Raw genomic sequence first — 14,557 nt, forward strand, 5'->3', positions numbered from 1 at the left:
TGAGCAGCTTATTGAACGCAAGGTCCAGTTTTTGGGGTTACTTGTTGCAAGACATTCCACATTTAACCCTCTGGATAACTTGGTTTGAGATAACAGTTGCGTGAAATTTTCTGACGAAATATTACTACTCAAATGGACTGTCACTTGCCCTGATACTATGCACATTCATGCATCTTAACCTCTTGAAGCATCAACTCTCCTTGTTATGGCACTCATCTTGTACGTTCAAATAGTGAGGTTGAGTAGTAAATCTAAAAATTCCAGCTCGATACTGAAGGATTATACAATTGAAAGTACCAATCAACTCACATTTTGATATTTTGCCACCTTTGGTTTTTCCTTTTGTTATTGTGATAAAAGGGAATCTATCAACACCAAGAAGTAAAATTGCCAGCCAGAAACACCGCGCATAATAGCAGAGATGTACAAGAACCTGTAAGTAAGAATGGCAGGAAGTGGCCTTTCTTTGAGGAGCAATGGAACATCTGTGCTAGGGTTGAAGCCAACCAAGTGATCCACACGAAGCTCAACAATGTCCGCACCCTGAGCTTTTGCCAGCTGCATCTGCTCCAGCATCTCTGGCATGCTCTTGGCGATCAGAGGAGCGCAAAGGAGGCAGCCATTGTTCTCTGCCATGGTCTTTCTCGCTCCTCTCTCTGTTGGAAAGTACTGCAAAAACGGGTTTGATCTTCAATGTACTGTGCAGAAACACATCCAAGGGCCTCAGCTCATGAGCTTCTTCCCTATTGGCGATGGCTGCACTTTGATCTTCTTCGTCGCTTTGGACTGGTCATGTGCCCTGGAGTTGCTAGCTCATCAGGGACCCGAGCGTAGGGTAAAGGTCTTCTTCTTCCATGGCTGTAAGGCTTAAGCTTAAAGCTACTCGTTATTACGTCATGAGACCATGAGACCATCCGGACCAGTCTTCCTTCTCCATTTTAACAAATAAATGAGGAGATCAAACACACAATTTGCAACATGAATTTGAAACGTGTTTCTTGCCCCTTTTCGTTTCCTTATGCACAAACCTATTTTAATGCCAATAGAATGATATTGCTATCGGAAAATGTTTATAAAGCCTTTGAGGAAGAAGGGCTACGGGGTTCAAGTTGCTCAGGAAAACAACTAACTCTTTTGGATAAAGTGCTTGTTGCATTGCTAATAGTGCACAAACTTATGATTAGTATTGTCGGTTTGTGCATAGATTAACATACCACCAACTTAATATTATGATATGATAAGTTCAAAGCATAAGTATAAAAGACTAGTCAGACATATGCACTCAAGCTTTGAGCAAATTTTTATTGTGAATGTCATCTTCATCACTTGTCCACTTTACAATCTTATGCTTGGAAGGCAAGTAGCTCACATGAAATTTACTTAGTTTAAAATGTGCAAAGCACTTACCATGTAACAAAATGAAGACATTTCAAGTATGTTTCTTAGAGACTAGTGATATCCTCTTGATAAATAATACCTTGTAAAAGAGAAAACAACTAGGTAACAAAGTTTTTCAAAGCCTAGAATGCTAAAGCCTTGACATTACATTGTAACTTTTATATTACAATTACATAGCAAGAGTGCAAGAGTAAATACAAGTATGGAACCATGCTAGCACAAGTCTCTTTGTTTTTCCATAACTATAGGGGGAATGTGTCGTTCCACCATATAAATGAGATATATATTGTTCTATTATGTTCTATAGTAAAAGAGTAAGTACTAAAAGTATAGCTTTTAACAAGTTCCAAAACTTAAGCTTCTAAAAGAGTATTCAACCTTGAGATAGGACTAAGGTTATGTAGGATATCATTCAACATGCAGCACAAGGAATGACATCGCATTAACATCACAAAGATCTAAGTTAGTCAAAAAGCAATGTCAAACATGGAAAAGCACACTTGAAACTCTTGAACACGGTGAAACACTCTTTTACCTAAATCACAAGTCATTACAAAGAAAACGCAAGCAATTTTCAAAGAGCCTTCAATTACACGAACAATTCTTATCTCTTTCTATGTTCATGTATCAAGTTTGATTTAATCCTTTCTTATGTATATGCCTTTAAGCCTTTGAACTATTGTGAGAGTAACATATTCATTTTTAGGTAGTCTGTAAAATGTAGTGTGCAGCTATGACTGTGAATATTGGTCTATAAGCATTATATATAGGGTTAAGCCATCTGCTAGTCAAAAGTTTTATTGAGTTGGCCTTTGGTACATAAAACACTAAGTTCATAAGCAACAAAACGATGCCTAACTTATTTCTTGAGTTTCACACAGCAAAAGGAAAAGATCCCCAAAGGCTTTTGGAAAAACTAGAGGTTAGTTGCCTCATACACAAACATACCAATCCCTATGATGATAAGCTACAAATTCTAAGGTTCCACTTGTAGAGAGAGGGGCATAATTGGATTGAACAACATTTGAGCTTGCAAATACACCCACAAGAGTTGGAGTATGAGACCTCAAGGAGTGCATTTCAAGGAAAGTTCCAAAAGATGGAAAGTCAAGCTAAGCTTTGGTCCCAAATAGAGTCTTGCGAGCAAGGAGTAGATCAGAGTGTCAAGGACTTTGCTAGGGAGTTCAACAACACTTGGATCAAGTGCATCTTAGATTAATAGCATAAAATTCCAACATAATGCTAATGCAAGATAAAGTATGATACCTCAAACTAAGCATGTAGCATGTGGATATGGCACTAATTTATTTACTTCGTAATGGCACCTTTGGTGTAGCTTTTGGACTTACCAATTCATGAGGAATATTAAGTAGCTAGGGTCTTTACTTTTATAGTTGGTGAGCTTATAAACTAGCATGTGAACATGCTAGGGCCATTAGGGCCACACCAAAGGGACTATTTATACCACATATCAAGGGCATGGTTATTGCCACGACAACTTGTGCAAATTGGTGTGATAAACAAGACATGCCAAGGCCTCTAGAGCCACATGTCAAGGTCATTAGGGTCATGCACCAAGGAAATGTTAAGGCCATGTGTGCACCACACCTAGACCCGATATGCTCTATGGTGCTACCACAATAAAGCAATAACATGTTCACCCTGACAAATTAGTGACAACGTACTCGCCACACACTAGCATTGGCAACAACAAATAGTAAATGAAAACTCGCCATGTGCAGCCCACCATATCATACCAATAACTACATGATAGCTTGCCATGTAGCTTACCATGTCACCACATAGATGACATGGTGCACCAACAACTCAAGTATGTGTTGGGGCACATCTTGAATTAGACAATAGACTTGTCAATAGCTCTAAAGAGCCATCTTGTCTTCCTCGAACTATCTTGCAAATAGCTCAAAGAAACTATCTAGTCTCCCAAATTACCTTGCAATGGTCGTGTGACCTAGATCTAACCTACGCATGGCATTGGTCATTATGGGAAATTCAAAGACATTGTATCCTTTGGGCCCAACATTAGCATCAAGCAAAGATCAACTCACACTTGGTTCACGAAGAGTTGTAGCTACTTTCATGGCCTTAAGGATCAATACTCTACCACATTTTCCCCCTAAAATGGTTTGACCCTAAGGACCCACCACTCTATACTAGTTATTAATCAATTGCTTGTCATTCAAAAAGTTACCTAATTGATTTGGCGACTCGACCATAGGATGCACCCATGGAGGGCAACATCCATCAACTTTTGATGCACACAGTCAAATCAACTTTAGTTTCTAAGCACAACACACTACCACATTGTGTGATTACACAAAATCAACTCCCTTTTGTTGTCCTTTTATATTAGGTTCTTTGGAACATTATTTAGGTGCATAGAAGGAAAACAAAGCAAACATTCCTTTCAAAACAGTTCTTTGAAAATATTTTGTACCACTTGCCCCCTGAAGAGAAAATATCCAATCTCATTAAGAGTGTTGGCAATGGTCCATGATGTCCAACTTTTTTCCATTGTCCAAAAATATCCACTTTATGATAAAATGCTTCTAGAAGAAGATCTACACATGGCTAGCAAGCTAGGAGTAGGGAGCATGGTACTTGATGTTAGCGCATATGTCTTCTGCCTCACTCAAGACCTTGCAATCCTAGATCTATATGCTTCCCATCAATACAAACCTAACTTCTTCAACTGGTTTTACCCAAGCCTACATGATAGGAACCCTAAATCATCTCTTAGTTCTACACTAGAGTTACTCGAAACTCCTGAGCAAGAGAAAAACAGCTCTAAACACAACACCCACTCTCATAAGAAGCAATGGAGGCATGTTCCAATAGGTAAGGACAAGAGTCTAGAGCAAATGCCAGACTAGGAGGAATTACCAATGCAATCAGATGAGGAGCTAAACGTAGAGAAATTAGCTGAATGTTGGGCTAAAAGGCCCTTGGGCCTACCCGTGTACACTGACCACCCATATTCTTTATTCATATATATGACATAGTACAATAAGGCTATCATATCATTCTTGACAACACCTACATTGTGTGTGCTCTTCTCTCACGCATCTTCCTCTTCTCATTCTCCACTGCCATTCTTGACAACACCTACATTGTGTGTGCTCTTCTCTCACGCATCTTCCTCTTCTCATTCTCCACTGCCATTGCATCCACTTCAATTGGTATCAGAGCTTTGGATCAGAGCTTGATCGTGGAGCTTGGCCCGCCATTAATTCAACCTGGATTGAAGACCTAGAGCTTGGAGATTCAATGCTAACCATCTCCCCGTTCCTCATAGGCTCTTTGCATTGTGTTCCTTGGATTCATTGGGGACCTTGTATGCCCCCATTTTCCCCCTTATCCTTAGGATAAACAGCAGGCCTCACAATAGCAGCTCACTTTTTTTTTTGCGCCTGTTTCAAAGCTGGCTAAAAAATCCCATTTTTTCTCATATCTCAGGCATTTGGAACCCAATTTAGTCAAGCTAAGAGTCTAACTTGGGATTTTGGCATGCCCCAAATGCAATGACAGTGTCAAATCTGCCAAATTCTGATCACAATTTTTTTTGCAACAGATCTGAGCTTGATTTATAGCAAGAAAATGTCATGATCTTAACTTATGTGATGCTCCCAAGGCTTGGTATTTGATGCCTAGATGCTTTGGGGATGTTTGTCCAATGTTTTGAGATGGTTTGGGACTTGGTTTGAGCTTCCATAGCTCGATTTATGTAGGGATTTACTATTGTACATTGTTTGGGCAGCAAGGTTTTATCAGGGACGGCTAATGCATAATGCTCCTTGTTGACATTCGGATGTCCTATTGGATGTATTGATACTTGGTCATCATGGTTTATGCTCAGATATGCTATTTGAGAGCTATTGAGCCTTGATTTGGATGCAGACACTTCGTTATTGGTTGGGATTTATGCTACCTTGATTGACATGTTATTTTACCTCCAGTTTGGTTATGCATATGGTCTACAGGTGCTCTCGACTACTCAGGATGATATGTTGATGTATTTGGATGATGCCGCCTTGATGTTTATGCTCTCGGATGCTTCTTGAGCAAAGAGTAGAGCTCAATCTTGGTTCATTGTCATTTTCTTTGCAGTTGGCATTTCACTTGACAAGGTTTATGCCCCATGCTATCCATTACGGGATTGATGTCTAATGTGGATGCTTTTGGGTTCAGTTGTAGTATGGTAGATGTTTGGGCTTGGATCAACTTGCATTTGAGAATTTTGTGGAGCACTTTGCATTTGGTCAGCTTATCACTTATGTAGCTTGAATGCTATTTGGCCATTAATGCCCCGATTATGGATCTTGGATTTACTTGGATGCAGATTGAGCAGTGCTTGCTCCATTGTCTTGGAAGTTGGTTATTGAGCGTTCATTGCTCATTGATGCTTGGTTCTTTGCGGGTTACTCCTTGATCAGTGGACTTCTTGACCGTACTTGGGTTTAGCAATCATGGCTTTGTTGCTTCTGTGTTGCCTAGCTTCTATGCTAGTTGGGTTGCTTTTGCCCATACAGGTCAGAGAGCAGTTGCTCTTGATGCTTACCCGACTATGCGCTTTGTCTACTGTCATATACTTTACAGAGCCACTTATTTGGATGTTGTTGTACAGATACTTGGGCCTTTCTTAGAGCTTGACTCTTGTAGGATTTTTTGCCTCTTGCTGGTCTTGGCTTGACTTGGCTTTTCCCAAATGGCATTATGTACTGCAGAGCTATGCTTATGCGTATGGTTATGAGCTAATTTTATGGCTGAAATCCATATGCTCTTATGATATATGTATTTTGCTTTATGCTACTGTGGTTGGCTATGTCATGCAGTTACCTACGAGGTTTGTTTACGTGGGAGCTTCTACATCTTTTCTTAATACCTCTATGTTCCCTTTTCCATTATGGATGGATGAGTCCTTGCAGCAACATGCTTCTACCATTGATGTACTTGCTAATGGTTGTCTTGATGAGCAAGTTCCCTCTGTTGGGACAACCCTACACTCCTTGAGATCTTCAGATGTCTTGGATAGCCCTATTGATGAGGCTTCAGATGCTTCATCTTCTTCTTCTTCTACAAATGTATGCTTCCATTGTGGGAAGCTTGGGCATGTTAAAAGAAAATGTTTCAGATGGATTAGAGTGCAGTAGAGATAGAGATGGACTTGACATGAGCAGAGAGTCAGAGATACAGGAGATGCAATGGGTGTTACCACTATTACTAGTGGTGAGGCATATGTTGTTATCCATGATGATGCAGTTGAGCATGTACTCATGTCATCTAGTTTCCCTACAACTTTCTTGCTAAGTGATATGGTCTAAGCCTCATATTGGCTATTGGATTCTATGGCATCTTGTCATGTTACCCCTCATAGAGCATGGTTCTCTTCTTACAGGGAGGTTGACAGATGTATTGATTTGGGCCTTGAGCAGACTTATGCTATTGTTGGTATAGGGGACATACACAAATGGCATCACTCTGTAAGCGTCGGTCCCCCACTCTGTGGTGAAGGTTGTCTTGGATTGATCTTCTTCTGCTATCTGCACTTGGTTGTATCCATTGAATCCATCCAAAAGGGAATAAAGGTCCTGCCACTGTGTCCAACAGTTGGTCTGTGAAAGGGATAGGAAAGTGATCCTTCTTCGTCTTGGAATTCAACTTGCGGAAATCCACACATATTCGAAGCTTGCCATTCTTCTTGGGTACAACCATGATGGGTGAGACCCATTCACTGTTGGCCACTAGATAGATGAACTCAGCTTTCAGAAGCTTCAGCAGCTCTGCTTTCACCAAGGTCGAATAATTCGGGTTCATTCGCCTCTGTCGTTGCCATACTCGCTTGGCATCAGGCTCCAAATCAATATGATGCTGACATATTGCGGGATCAATGCCCTTTAGGTCTTTGTAAGACCATGTAAACACGTCCAAATTCTCTTTCAACGAGTTGTACAAAGTTGACAACTCCTCTTTTGGTAGGCTGCCACCCACCTTCAAATGGCGTTCAGTGCCATCTGCATCCACAAAGGTTAACTGCCTTTCACCTTCTACTTCACGGATGAAGGTTCCACGGATTGCTTCTGGGTACAGATCGCCAACTCCTTCAAGGGAGTGGTGTCCTCATCTTAGAGCTTGAGGACTCCTCTTCAGAGGATGCATCCAGGAATGTTACAAAACAGGGGCTCTCGGAATTCTATTGTGGCCTTGGGACTGGTACTTGTTGACAAGGAGCATCATCATTATCCTTTATTGACAAGTGTGGATGGGTGCGACAAGAACCACTGATAAAAGAAGGCTTATTTTGCTTGATCCACTTCTTATATAGGCTTTGCCTATGGAAAGATCCATTTACCAATCCAAAGGGTACCATTGCCATTCTGTCCCACAGCATGGAGTCGTCTGCTTTTGAAGCTTCTGGAACTCCCTCCCCATCTATGCCTTCTGTGGGTGGAGTGGTTTCTTCTGTCTCGCTTTCAAAGTCTCCTTCTTCAGATTCATCATCATCCTCTTCAGACTCTGGCTCTGGCTCTGTAGGCGCTCTGTAAGAGAAGAACAGGTCCTCTGCTTTGCCTTTTGCCTCTGTCACTGGCTCTGCTATGGCCATGTAACAAGGAGAGCAGTATATCCATGCTTCTACACTGTCAGAAGTGATTTTGGAGGGAGTTCCTGGTTCAGGTAGGAAGTATACGCCCATTGACAAGGACTTTGCATCTTGAGGAAGCTGGCTTACAATGCCCACTCTCAAGGACTATGCCTCTGTTTTCTTGGGAAGGATCTGTTTGACAGCATCTTCATTTGCTGATGTTCCATCTGTAGCCTCATTGGGGGAGTTAGAAGATAATTCCAAGGAGGTGGATCCATGTCCTTTTTGAGCACCATATAGCTTCAGCACCACTTTATTGGGTCCTCTACCCAAGGTCTGATGCCAGGAGGCATATTCCACGGTGGATTCCGTGAGGTTTTACGGTGGATTCCGTAAACTTAGATGACCGGGGCTCATACACAAAGAGGATTCTTTGTGCGAGAAGTTGATGGGGACGCCTATCCTTTTCGGGCGTTTCATTAATTTAGTGTGTACATGGGTGATTCCATAGCGGGTGATTCCGCAAAATGCATATTAAATTAATAAACGTTTATGAGTTTAGAGTGCGCACTCGTAATAAATTAAGGTTAGGATTTATTTCTAACCAGTTGATTTATTTATGTAGCTGAAGACTGCTAGGTATTCACTTTTGTCGGTTTAATTGTGTTATTTTACTAACGATTGTGAATGCTTCAGTTGATGTGTAGAGATAGCAGCAGTGGCGGAGGAAAGCATTGGAGTCTAGCGGGTTTTCGACCTTTGGACTATATTTTGATAGGCGCCACGCCTATATTTTGATTATGTCTATAGAGACATCGACTATTTATTATTATTTTGTATGCGCTTATGCGCCTGGATATGTTATTTTTATTTGGACATTGAGATTGGGCGTGCCAGACTCTTTGGGCACCGTCCATTAGCTTTATTTTCCTATTTTTGGTAGAAAGCAAACTCAAAAGCTAAAAGCTTGTCATATTTTTGTAATTGGGCTATTTTTGAGCAAAAAGATTGAAAATATATATTAAATACATGCTTTGTGAAGCGCTCACACAAGGCATGGGGGAGATTCAACCCAATTTGTCTCTTGTCTCATGTCGTGCTTGTTTTTACATTGGTTTTTGTGCTAAAAAGTAGAGTGCTTTGTTCTTGGGGACCTTTGGGAATTCACTACGTGAGCTACCTGCGTCCGATTTGCGCACCAGTGGTATCAGAGCGGAGCAGAGATCAAGGGCTTCCAATCGCTACCAATCTCGGGCGAAGGCGGAGCTCCAGGAACAAACGGCCTCTACAGTCAATCTCGTCGCGAACCGTCGATACAGGCAGACTTCTGGCGATCAAGAACCTCTGTTTCCACTGTCAGATCGCGAAGGACCACTCTCTGTCGGCGGAGGACCACTCATCAATTCTCTTCATCAAATCGTGGTTAACAGACAAAAAGAGTAAATTCTTTTTCTTCATTAAGCTTCAAAGCTTAAAGTTATCACTTAATAAGCTTAGTTATAAGCTTAAGAAAGCTCAATCAACAAATTCGTCAATCGGCGGCGTGAGGCTGTCCTGGTCGGCGCAAATCCGTCAAGGACATATTCTTGTCCTCAAAATCCACGACGGATTAAGAAGCTTAAGCTTCTTAATCCATTAAGCCAATCAAAGCTTCTAAGCTTTCTGCAAGTCACACAGAGCAACAAAGTCGACATACTCCGGGTCACGCACTCCAGAAGACAAGTTTCGCAAGTCGACACTAATCAAGTCCTGCAAGTCCTGCAAATCAGCTAAGTTCAGCAAGTCAACAACCCTGCAAGTCTGTTAAGTCTGCAACTCTGCAAGTCAGACTAAATCAGAACTGACTAACGTTCGAAACTCCTAGAAGACTTGTTCGTTTGCAAAAACTCAGAACTGGAAAGTTGTTCGCAGCAAGCTGTTCTACCTATCTGCAAGTTCGTTGAAGTACTTTCAGCAAACAGAGACAGAAATATTTCAGAATTTCTGAAAATTGAAGAAGAAAATACCCAAAATACATAGCCTTGTAACCCCAAATTTGAGCTACGCTCATCCCGCTAACTGATTTTGAGTGAGAAAGGTTTGTTGAGTTTTACAGGATGACTACCCCACATATGGAAGATCCTATGGCTGAAGACGATCTACCCGAGCCTACCATGGAACAAAAGCTGGATCTTATCATGTTACAATTGGACGAAGAGCGAAGAGCTAGGCAAGCCTTGCAAGCGCAATTGACAAAGCTACAAGGAGCGTCCACTGATAAAGAAGAACCTCAAGCTGAAGATTTGATACGCCGTACCATCGACGCCACTCTTGAAGCACAAACCATTCGAAAGGAATCCAAGATAAGTAAACGAAGTTTCAAGTTTCGCACTTTCAATGGCATAAGAGAAGGAAAGACTGTTTTATCATTCATTAGCCAGTTTGATGACTATTTCCATGAGGAAACTTATCATGAGAAAGATAAAATCAAGTGTGTTACTAATCATCTGATAGATAGAGCATCACTTTGGTGGACTGTCGTCCGCAAGAGCATAGAATGTCCTGCTACATGGGAAGATTTTAAGAAGAAGTTCATGCAAAATTTCCTTCCACCGCAATTTCATGAGAAGGCTATCAAGCAATGGGATTTACTGCAACAACGCGATCGTGAGCCTATTCCACAGTATACAGAGCGTTTTTGGAATGCACTCCTACAGCTACGCATGCTTGAAGACGTACCAGAGACGACACATAAGCGGAAGTACATGTCTGGACTTCTTGGACATTACTACGCTGAGGTGAATATGTTCAAGCCTGCTACCCTTGAAGATGCCATCTCCTTAGCTCACGACACTGAAGATAAGTTACGTGGAAGAGATCGACGACCACAGCCATTCCAAGCAAACGGTAATTATGGATCTAAACAATTCAATTCAAATTTCAGAAGGTTTAATCCAGGTCGTTTCTCATCACCATCTTTCCGCAAGAATTGGCCTAAACCACCTGCATTACCAACCACTGTCAATCCAAATCCTAAGCCTATCCAACAAGCAAATCCAAATATACCCAGACTCCCAGCCATTGCAAATAATGTGACCAAAGCCAAGCCTATCGTATGCTACAAGTGTCACCAGCCAGGCCATCTCGCAGCAAATTGTCATTCAAAGAAGCCATCAGCACATATCAACTACCTTGGAGCTATGGACGAAGACGAGCATGAGGATATGCCGGATTTCACTGAAGAAGAAGATGATCCTACTACTACTTCCGACACTTTACCAGGTATGCCTACTTTACATTCATTGTTGACTATGAAATGTATGGTGCATGGAAAAGAAAGAATTGTATTGCATGATGACGGTAGTACGCATGACTTTATTTCAGCAAAATTGGTAAAGGAATTGAAATTGCATACAGTATCTACGCACTATCGCATAAAAGCTGCATTTTTAGGCACTAGGTACAATGGCACACAAGAAGTTCAAAATTTAGAAATTCAAATTGGTCCATATATTGAAAGAAGAAATTTCTTAGTTGTCCCATTACAGTCTAGCGACATTATTCTAGGAATGCCATGGAGACACCAACATAATCCCAATATAGATTATTCCACACACACAATGAATATTAATTTTCAGGGAAAATCTATTACCTTATTTGGTATGCATGCATCTCATATGTTTCCACTGCTTTCGCATACTCAAGCAAAACGTGCACTACGCAAGAATACTAAATCATATCTCATTTGGGTGAATGAATTGCACGCAAAAGAAACTCATATGCACCCTAGGCATAAGGAATTTCTCGCATATTTTAAGGACTGTTTCGCAGAAGACCTACCACCAGGTTTACCTCCATCACGTCCAGAAGACCATAAGATTGACCTAATACCTGGCACACAACCACCTTGCAAAGCCCCATATAGGCACAATCAAATAGAGCAAAAAGAAATCCAGAGTCAAGTAGAAGAATTACTAAATAGAGGCTTAATTCGACCTAGCAATTCTCCATTCGGTGCACCTGTGCTCCTAGTCAAGAAAAAGAATAATACTTATCGGATGTGTATTGACTACCGAGCATTAAACAAGATCACTGTAAAGAATAGGTATCCTATACCTAGAGTTGATGACCTTATGGACAAACTGCAAGGATCTTCTATATTTAGTAAAATTGACCTTAAATCTGGATATCATCAGGTGAGGCTAGATAGATCCGACATATTTAAGACTGCATTCAGGACACAATTTGGCCATTACGAATTCTTAGTTATGCCATTCGGATTAACTAATGCACCTGCCACTTTCAGTAGAATGATGAACCGTATTTTTCTAAAATATCAATATTGTGTGATTGTTTTCTTTGATGATATTTTAGTATTCAGTCAAAGTGAAAAAGAGCATTATGAGCATTTATCATTAGTTTTTCAATTACTGAAAGAAAATCAATTGTTTGCAAATCCTGACAAGAGTGAATTCTTTAAGACAGAAATAGAATATCTAGGTCATATTGTATCAGAAGAAGGAATAAAAGTTGATCCTAAGAAAATTGACGCAATATTGCATTGGCCTATTCCTAAGAATGTACATGAATTACGTTCATTCCTTGGTCTTGCTAGTTTCTATAGGAAGTTTGTACGTAATTTCTCATTACTTGCTTTACCACTGACCAAACTTCTTAAGAAAGGCATTGTTTATCAATGGACTGAAAACCAGCAGAAATCCTTTGATTTACTTAAACGTGCATTGACCAATGCCCCTGTCCTACAATTACCTGACTTTAATAGACCATTCTTTTTAGTTGTGACTGATGCTAGCGGATCAGGAATAGGAGCCGTGCTAATGCAAGACAACCATCCAATAGCATATTCTAGTTCTAAGCTGAAACCCTCTGAGCTTAAATATTCCACCTATGACAAGGAACTCTTAGCAGTTGTTCAAGCATTGAAACAATGGAAGCATTATTTAATGGGTTCAGAATTCATGATAAAGACCGACCAGCAAAGCATTAGACATCTACTTAGCCAACCCCAAATTTCTGACCGTCATATCAAATGGGCTTCATTCATTCAAAGTTTCCATCCTATCATTCAATACCAACCTGGAAAAGAAAATGTAGTTGCTGATGCATTGAGTAGAAGACCTGCAATTCATAATATTTCTATCGTATCTTTTGATTCTTTGATTGCCATGAAAGACACATATCACCAGGATATTACTTTTCATTCTGATTGGCAAAAATTAGTTCAAAATAATTTCATTCCTGTTGATTCATTGTCATATAATGATGGATTCATGTTCTTTGAAAAGAGACTGTGTGTTACTATTCCATTCCGATCTTTTGTTTTGAATGAAATTCATTGTCCCCCATATCAAGGTCATAGAGGTATCATCTCTACATTACGCATGTTAACTGAAGATTTTTATTGGCCGCATATGGATGCAGATGTATCTAATTTTGTATCTGAATGTCTGATTTGTCAAAGAATAAAGAGACATCATGGTAAACAGTATGGGTTATTAATGCCTTTATCTATTCCATCTAAACCTTGGGAACATATATCTATGGATTTCATTACTGGATTACCAAATACTAAATCTAACCATGACATGATTTGGACAATTGTAGATAGATTTAGTAAGCAAGCATATTTCATTGCATGTAAGAAAACTTTAACAGCATCACAGTTATTTTTGAAAACTGTTTTTACTAACCATGGATTGCCGAAAGTGATTATTTCAGATAGAGATTCTAGATTTTGTAATAATTTCTGGATTACACTGTTTGAAAATCTAGGCACAAAGATTGATTTTTCATCTGCATTTCATCCAGAAACAAATGGACAAACAGAAGCCACAAATAGCACTATTTTAGATCTTTTACGTGCATACACTATTTCTAAACCTCAGACTTGGGATACTCATTTACATTTATTACAGTTTGCATATAATAATACACCGCACACATCTACAAAGAAAGCACCTTTTGAAGTTATTTATGGACATAGATTATCTACACCTGTTGCATCTTTGTCTAATAGAATACAAAGTGCCGATGATATTGCTGTTATGCATAACACTATTTTTGATGAGGTAAAGGATATGATTGCTAAAGCCCAACAATCATATACCAAACAAGCCAACAAGAAAAGACAAGCCATGAATTTCAAAGTTGATGATTATGTTTGGCTTAGAATAGAAAAGCGTAGACTGCAAAGTGTAGATAGACATCCAGTTGTCAAATTAGCCCCTAGATTCTACGGACCATTTAGAATCATTCATAAGATTAATGACAATGCATTCAAGTTAGAATTGCCATCTCATTGGAAAATTCATAATACCTTTCATATTAGTTTATTGAGACCATTTAGAGGACAATTACCTATCCACCCTGTCTATGAAAACCCACCTTTATTAGAAGAAGAGACTGAAATCCTTGAACCAGAAGCCATTATAGACACTGATTACATGACCACTAGAACTGGCTGAAGGTACTCTAGATATCTCGTGAAATTTAAGAACCATCCTGTAGAAGAAGCACAATGGATGCACGCTAGAGACCTAAATGCTTTCCCCACTCTGT

General features: G+C 40.0%; 1 protein-coding gene across 2 annotated transcripts in view; it reads right to left on the reverse strand.

Moving 5' to 3' along the window:
* The window catches only part of MEE32 (dehydroquinate dehydratase, putative / shikimate dehydrogenase), a 44,161-nt gene extending 43,177 nt beyond the window's left edge, over window positions 1–984 (reverse strand). Inside the window, exon 1 of one of the 2 annotated variants that reach the window (XM_087699301.1) lies at window positions 434–984. In XM_087699301.1, the coding sequence (XP_087555427.1) occupies window positions 434–636 (203 nt within the window). In that variant the 5' untranslated portion in view covers window positions 637–984. The remainder of the gene's footprint in view (window positions 1–433) is intronic. The other variant, XM_087699302.1, reaches the window with a different exon arrangement.
* Window positions 985–14,557: the final 13,573 nt, after the last annotated feature.

This window comes from Lygodium microphyllum, chromosome 18, assembly GCF_053477565.2.
Source record: "Lygodium microphyllum isolate KBCC chromosome 18, Lygodium_microphyllum_v1.1.10, whole genome shotgun sequence".
Taxonomy (NCBI): Eukaryota; Viridiplantae; Streptophyta; class Polypodiopsida; order Schizaeales; family Lygodiaceae; genus Lygodium; species Lygodium microphyllum.